At 44.9% G+C, this 7727-nt stretch overlaps 1 protein-coding gene and 1 long non-coding RNA gene across 3 annotated transcripts in view; one reads left to right on the top strand and one right to left on the bottom strand.

Annotated features, from left to right (window-relative positions):
* Positions 1-1463: 1463 nt before the first annotated feature.
* On the bottom strand, positions 1464-5251 carry C11H2orf74 (chromosome 11 C2orf74 homolog). Of its 2 annotated transcripts, none has more exons than XM_021177603.1 (5): positions 4651-5092; positions 3755-3950; positions 3289-3390; positions 2466-2634; positions 1464-1864 (listed from the first exon to the last, which is right to left on the bottom strand). In XM_021177603.1, the coding sequence occupies exons 2-5, from the start codon at positions 3901-3903 to the stop codon at positions 1694-1696; spliced, it is 591 nt and encodes a 196-aa protein (XP_021033262.1). In that variant the 5' UTR covers positions 3904-3950; positions 4651-5092; the 3' UTR covers positions 1464-1693. The 2 variants fall into 2 exon arrangements, with proteins under 2 accessions (XP_021033262.1, XP_021033263.1); XM_021177604.1 differs by lacking the exon at positions 4651-5092 and adding an exon at positions 5145-5251 and having other exon boundaries at positions 1468-1864.
* The window catches only part of LOC110305587, a 19921-nt gene continuing 16482 nt past the window's right edge, over positions 4289-7727 (top strand). The window contains exon 1 of the long non-coding RNA XR_002379173.1: positions 4289-4429. This is a non-coding gene — a long non-coding RNA (uncharacterized LOC110305587). The remainder of the gene's footprint in view (positions 4430-7727) is intronic.

Here is a 7727-nt window from a genome sequence, read left to right on the forward strand (position 1 = left end):
ACTCTGCTGTCCAGGCATGAAGGTGGTGACACCCACATCACTTGTGAGGACACTGCTAAATGACACAAGCCAACCTCGAAAGGAAACACGCGTGAAGTCACACGTGAAGTAGTCAGATTCACAGGGACTGGCAGCAAGGACAGGAGGAGGGACTGGGAGCTAACACTGGGGCTCAGTGTTCCAGTTCTATCAGATGGTTTCTGTGAATGGCTGGAAATAATGACTATAGACCAAGGTGAATGAATTTCCCATCACTGAGCAATCAGGTATATGTGTGTTTTACCATAGTAAGTCAAAGTTGTAATGTAGGTTGTAGCCTCCCCCAGCCCTGAGTGCCTTGCTACCCCTGAGAATGAGACCACCTGGGGTGGAGCCTTCTGATCTAGATGGCTTTATTGTTCTGTCACCTGCCTCTGCTCTTCTCCCAGACTCCCGATACCTGCTGAGAGGCTGAGCCCGTCTTCCTGAGATATTCCTCAGAGAGCTGACAACCTGTGGAATTGATGACCTAATGCTAACAGCTCTGACAGACTAGAGCTAACAGTTTGGCAACAAAGCATCAAGAAGCCTGGCATGGCAGGAGATGGGCCTCCCCCTATATAAGCACAGACTGCTAGTAAACATCGGGCCATGATCAGAAAATTGGTCTTGATCTCTTTACTTCTCTCGCCATTCCCTCCTTTACAGCTCCGGCCTCCCACTCAGGAACCCAGTTTGTGTGGCCGCAGGCGGCTACAGTAGGTTTTACGTAAAATATTAAAATGCTCCTTGAGAACACAGAGTCTCTGAGTATTTTGCACATCTCTCTCAGCTCAGACCAATTTAACATATTCTCCTACCATGCTTCTATCTCACTTGGGACACTGAGAGCTGTCTGGCTGCTCAGTATATCCGAGTTACCCGTTACCTGTCAAGACTCTGACAGGAATCCACAGCTGTAATCAGCAAGCTTTCCACACAGACAGGACTCACCACCCCACCACATTTGCTCGTGTTTCCTGCAGTCCTCTGAAGGTGGCCATTATGCTCTATGATGAATATTCCACATTCGATCATATTCTTACCATTGATTACTGATGAGGTCTTGTGAATTGCCCAGACTGGTCTCACATAGATTCAAGTAATCTCCTGAAGTTGGCCTCCCGAGTAGCTGATACTACAGGTGTGTATCCCTGTTTCCGCCTTTGACAGTAATTTTAAATGACAGAAATCAAGAAAGCTTGCCAAATTTAGCAGTATGTTTTGTTGGTAGTGGTTTGTTTTTTGAGCCAACCTTATACAGTAATAATCAGTACAAGGAAGGTTGTGAATTATATGCAATGCAAAGAGGACCCCAGACATAGACTTCAGGGTTCCCATGATGGTAGCTGCAGCATGATCATGAATGCCTCTGATCAAAGAATCCAAAGTGTGGCCTTTCTAAAACACCTGAACAAACATTATACTTACGGCTGTGCTAGACAGACATTTAAGGATATTTATTATAGTCAACTTACCAAACTCAGATTTGTTTGTTAAAAACTATATTCGAGCTCAGTATTTTACGTACAGAATTTTGCACAGTTCTCTTCTTCCACGAAGGTAGAATCCCGTCTATATTTGCTCACTTCCCATCCTCCTGCTGCCTTGACACGACCCTCAGTTGATCCAAGCTGGTCAAAGGTTACACTTTCCACACAGTTTTTTCTAGACTTCATTTCCTCTCCTTATGTTCTCGAGCATAGCTTCGAGGTGTAGGGTATTCGTTTCCAAGGTCCACAACGATCACCTCCTTAGAAAACGTCACTCCTTTTAAAGGTCTTTTTTGGCTTCCTGTATCTGAAGATCTGTGGACATGTATGGGTATTTTCTCAGCAAGCTCACCCTGCAGAGAGAATGGGACAAACAAATGACCAACCTATGAACAGCAAGGAGTCCCGTGTTTTAAAGCATTATTAATATATACATTGAGAACAAGAAATAGAAAAGAGTTTTCAGCAGTGATAATCAACCATACTTGACTCCCTACATTGACACAGACTGACATTATTTGAGGCATGTAATCAAAGCTGAGAGCAATATGGCCTAGTATCCCATCTTAGGCTACAGAGGAATGGTAGGAGCTCACGAAAGTTCTAGAAGTGTTTGTGTGCGGATGTGGAAGGCTCGCAGGCCTACAGTAAGGACACAGTGCTTGCTTGGCATCCATAGGGAGGTCACAATCCACTTCAGTTTCCCATGGGACAAAAGTTTAGGTCCTAGATAAGTGGCAAGGACTTTTATAGCTCTAAGATCCCAGGAGTATAAGAAAAACAACAAAGGGGAAGTAGTAAGGTGAACAGGGATGTAAGAATGAAAGCTAACAGTGGAAGCCTGCAGACTGACAGTGCCTCATTGAACCATTATGATCTAATTACGCCCACATGGTGACTCTCCTCTCCGATCAAACCTAAACCCTGAGCAACCCCTGAGAGAGAACATGTCACCTCATGGTTGGTTTCTCTAGCATTCACAGGCTCATATGTCTGTTTCTTTTGGTAGTCTTCTGTCTTGATGTTGTCTCCTAAGGATGTGGCCATCTCTTCCTTACTCTGCTTTTGCACAAGAATGCTAGGCTTCATTGGCAAGCCCATGTTTAAAAAGTGCAGTAGGACCCTGGAAAATCATCAAGAGTTTTTTGTTTTTTTTTTTAAATCCATACATCTTAGTCGATATTACCACAAATAATAATGACTAGGACATCCTCATCACTTTATGTTGGTATGTGTGTTTGTGTGTGTGTGTGTGTGACTGTGTGTATGACTGTGTGTTTGACTGTGTGTATAATGCTGTGTGTGTTGTATATGTGTGTATGACTGTGTAACTCTGTGTGTCTGTGTGTGTATATGTGTATATGTCCAAGTGTGTATTGTATGTGTGACTATGTGTGTAACTTTGTGTATCTGTGTATGAATGTGTGTGTGTATATGTGTGTGACTGTGTGTATATATAACTCTCTTGTGTGTGTGTGTGTGTGTGTGTGTATGTGGTATATAACTATACAGTCTCTTATCTGACTGGTTGTGTATAAAATTCAGAGACTGTTGCCAACTGGATGTCATTTCTTTACTTTGTTGTTTTTGGGGGGTGGATGGGATCAGTTAGTGAACCTGAAGTACACGGCTCCCCTGGGCTAGGGACTGTCTGTCTTTGCCCCCAGTTGGGGTTACAGATGTTGCTATCATACTTACCATTTTATGTAGGCGCTGGGAGCCAAACTTGGGGTGTCATACCTTAGCTGCAAGCCCTCTCCCCAGTCCCTAGACTTACTTGTCTTGATCTTCGGGTTTGTCCATCTCTGCATTAGCCCCTACACAGCCTTCGCCTGTACAGAGGGCCTTCAGTGGCTCTTCATGGTTGTGACCTCTGTAACTGAAATAACAAGAAAAACTTCAAAAAAGAAGACTCTAAGCCATGGTATGGGACTTTCACTTTTAAACAGGAACCTGGCACTTTTAAAAACTCCGAAGTGGAACACTTACTATAATACTTATTCTATTTCAATTTCGGTTTTGAGACAGCGTCTCCCATAGCCTAGATTGACCTCGAAATCTCTGTGTAATAATAACCTTGAATTACTAATCCTCCTGCCTCTTCCTCCATAATTCTAGGATTACAGGTGTGTGCCACCTGTTTATATCTGTGCCACTAGCTATCTAAAATTATTATATATTACTTCTATATATACTTGCTACGTGCCTTGAGATCTACTTTGAGAATTAACATGGGCTTATACCATTTATATAGAAAAATTGCCAGTAAGAGGAGGATACAAATGAAGCAGATGAGCAGGATGAAGAAGAACGTGATCGCTGTGGTCTCGAAGGCCATGGTGTTGGTTGTGAAAATCTCCTCTATTTTCCCAGTCTCACTTTGCGCAAACATTTTTGTTCAGCCTAGTTTGAATGCAGATTTCTTGTTCTTTATGTTTTCTAGAAACAGAAGAACAAAAGGCTGTTTTCAGTGTTGTCCTCCCACCGAGGAGCTTCAGAGAGGAGTCTCAGCTTGCTTTGGTGGAAGTGACTCATGCTGCCTAATTTCTCTTCATAAAGGCAGTAAGAGGCTGTGGTGGCTGGAGGGGAGACTGAACTTGGACCCACTGCTCACTCAGGCTGACCCCCCCCTCATCCCAAAATTGCCAAAACCCAAAGGAGTGAGGACTTGGAGCAGCCGGAGACAGACCCAGGTTCTGATTCTTCTCTCAGTGACCTCACAGAACCATGGAACTGTTGAGCTCCAGACTGTGGCCTGAGGGCAGGAAGGCCACCAACTTCTCTGGGGCTGTGGACTATGGCCATTCTCTTGTAGGTAGAGGGCATTTGGCACTGTCTTAGTCAGTTTTTAGACAAGTATTTTCCAGATTGTAGCTTTCTTCTCCTGACTCAAACCTCACTGATCATCCTTTCCACAGGTGAGATTAACTGACCCAATTTATTTATTTATTTATTTATTTATTTATTTTTTGGTTTTTCGAGACAGGGTTTCTCTGTATAGCTCTGGCTGTCCTGGAACTCACTTTGTAGACCAGGCTGGCCTCGAACTCAGAAATCTGCCTGCCTCTGCCTCCCGAGTGCTGGGATTAAAGGCGTGTGCCACCACGCCCGGCCTGACCCGATTTTTTATGAAACTCACCTTGATCACCTGGATCAGGGTATCTAAGGACTTCTCTCCAGGAGGAGTGGCCTATGCTCTTTATTCCATGTCACCGTGCTGGCTTCCTAGAGTCACAACCAGGTGCTGTGAAGTCCACAGCTCAAGGAAGCAGGAGTAGAACAAGATAAGTCAGAAGATAAAGGCAGGCCTGACCTAGCCAGGTAGGTAGGGTGTAAACCCATGGCAGAAAGGGCAGAGCTGCATTTTCCTAGATGAAAGCAGTTTAAGAAAAGATGTAACAATACCGGGCGTGGTGGCACAGGCCTGCTACTGGGGTGATGTAGGCTCAGGCAGGAGGATTATGCTTAAAATATCACTTATCAAAACCCTGCTTCAAAACAAAACACAGGGTAGCTTCTGCCAACTCGAAAGAGTCCAAGGTGAGGCTGGTCAGGGCACTCGGGCCACTCTGTGTTGTTACTTCCAAGGACCATAGATGAATACTTTGTACTGAGCAGAAATTTATTCCTCACCTCTGGAAGGAAGAAGCTTGAGATCAAGGAGTCTACAGGCTAGGGAAGGGCCCCTTTCTGCCAGTCACTGCCTTGCAACGTCTTCCCTAAGGAAGGAGTGCTCCATGCTGTGTGCTCCACATCCTGTGGCAGAGGACAGACTCTCCTATACAGACCTTGTTTATGACCATCCACAAAGGCCCCACCCTGCTGCTCTGGGGACAGTTTCAAAAGTGAATTTTAGAGAGATACTTTCATATCACAGAAGAGGTCTTTGGCCAGACCAGAGCAACAGTGCCTCATCCAGAAGGGCTCCACCCTCTCCATCTTTGTGGATGGGAAGGGGGACTGGAGGTCGAACTGAGGACATTGGTGCCTAGCACCTAGCAGAGTTGTAACAATCCTGGTGGGCTCCTCGATGAAGGTACACAGCTTTTCCCACACTCCCTGATCCTGTGGCTGTGGGCCCGAGTCTGTTCCTGTCTTTCTACACATAAAGGTTGCTTCTGAGAAGATAGAAATGATTTATTTGGATCTACTAATGGTTGTCCAAGTAGATACATATGCAAACCCAGTATACTCTGTCCTCTGTGTGGACACTGTATCTCAGTATGAAGGGGAATGGGCCATTTTCAAGCCTTACTGTGAGTATGAGGCAGATAGCAGTGCTGGAGGTGGGTGGACTTCTGTGAGCTGCTCCTATTTCCAGATTAACACTACAGACAGACAGGGTACAGCCTGAGAGTGGGTAAGCCTGTCCCTGGGTGTAGCCGCCAGCAGCTACATGAACTGAGTTCCTGAAAGGAAGGCTGGGGCTGCATAAGAGAGATGACGAGAGAAGAAGGAGACCAAGACAAGTACTGATCAAGGCCTAAAGTTTACTTTTGGAGTCTGAACTTAAAAAGGGGAAAGCCCATCCCCCACCATGCCAGGCTCTCCTTGCTTTGTTGCCAGGCTCTCATCACTCTGTGGCCAGGCTGTTGCTTTGTCTAGATCGCCTCAGGAAGACAGTTTCAGCTTCTCAGCAGGTAGTGTTGTCTTGGAGAAAACCACAGATGTGGCAGAACTATAGACCTTATTTAGGTCAGAAGATTCCATCCTAGGTGGGCTAGCTGGTAGTGGCAGAGCAGGTCTGAGTCAGCCTGCTCAAGGCTGGGGGAGGGTACACCTGGGGGCTTTCACAGAATGCAATGTGACAGTGGATATCATAAGTTTGTATGTATTGTTAATATGATTCTGGGAACTGGGAAGAGGTTGTGGATAGCCCTGGGGCTAACTGTATTTGATGATAATTCCATTCTCCTGAGAAGGGTTGTGAACAAGGAAAGAATCAGCACTCAGGTGTTTTCCTGTAAGCCTTCTTCCTACCCTAATTTGTAAAATAAAGGAGAACTGATGATTGGGCAAATAAAGGGAAGGTGGAAAGGAAGGTGGGGAAGGGAAGAAGGAGAAAATGGAATAGGGAGAGGATGCAGAGGAGGAGGAGGAAGAAAAGTGGAGCAGAAGCACATGGCCTGGAGAAACCACAAGTTCTAAAGGCTCTCATAGATGTGGAAGATGGTAGTATAGCAGTAGATCTGCCCAATCTAGGCACACAGCATTGTAATCATATTAACTGAATTGTGTTTTCATTGCCTGAGCATATTTGGGTTGGAGATTTACCACAACAAAATGGTGCCCAATGTACATTTGAACTCAAATAACCTGAGATAAAAATTCACTGACCCCAACCTCTGAATGAGGTTTGGGCAGAGATATGGGCTACAGCAGGGTGGATTTGTAGCTGACTGGGTTTGAGGGGCTTACAGAGAATGGCAGAGAGGCATCTACACTGGAGAGAGCCTTCCTGTGTTTGCTTCCCTGTATCCTTCGCTCCCCACACTGCCTCCTCCACCTCCAAACAGGGACACAGACAACGAGTGTCTTTCTACACTCAGCTTCTCTCTGTGAATAAAGAATCAGGAAACAAAGGTACAAAGGGCTCTGTACCATATAAGTCATTGATACAAAGAGCGAAATATAACCTTTTGATACTTAAAGTTGGGAAATTTCACCTGTGGTTTGGAACTAGATAGGGAATATTAGTCACTGACTCCAAGTAGAGAGAGCAGTGATAATTGCTATGAACAGGTATTAATTAATAGAAATATGTGGCTCCAGGTAGAAATCATAACAGATATTATAATAGGTATTAAATAAATGTCTATGGCTCCAGGTAGAGAGAACAACAGATAGATGGTATAACAGGATGGCTGGTCTAGGCAGAGAGCTTAACAAAAACTATCTGCTTCCTACAGGCAGATATTAGTGGAGGTTTGAATTAGTTGCTTTAAAGATGGTATAAAGATATACTGCTCTAAGAAATCTTACAGGATACTCATATTCTGTCTAACATGGTGTCTTAGTGAGGGTTTCTATTCCTGGACAAAACATCATGACCAAGAAGCAAGTTGGGGAGGAAAGGGTTTATTTAGCTTACACTTCCTCGTTGCTGTTCATCACTAAGGGAAGTCAGGACTGGAACTCAAGCAGGTCAGGAAGCAGGAGCTGATGCAGAGGCCATGGAGGGATGTTCTTTACTGGCTTGCCTCCCCTGGCTTGCTC

The sequence above is a fragment of the Mus caroli genome, chromosome 11, assembly GCF_900094665.2.
Source record: "Mus caroli chromosome 11, CAROLI_EIJ_v1.1, whole genome shotgun sequence".
NCBI classification, from domain to species: domain Eukaryota; kingdom Metazoa; phylum Chordata; class Mammalia; order Rodentia; family Muridae; genus Mus; species Mus caroli.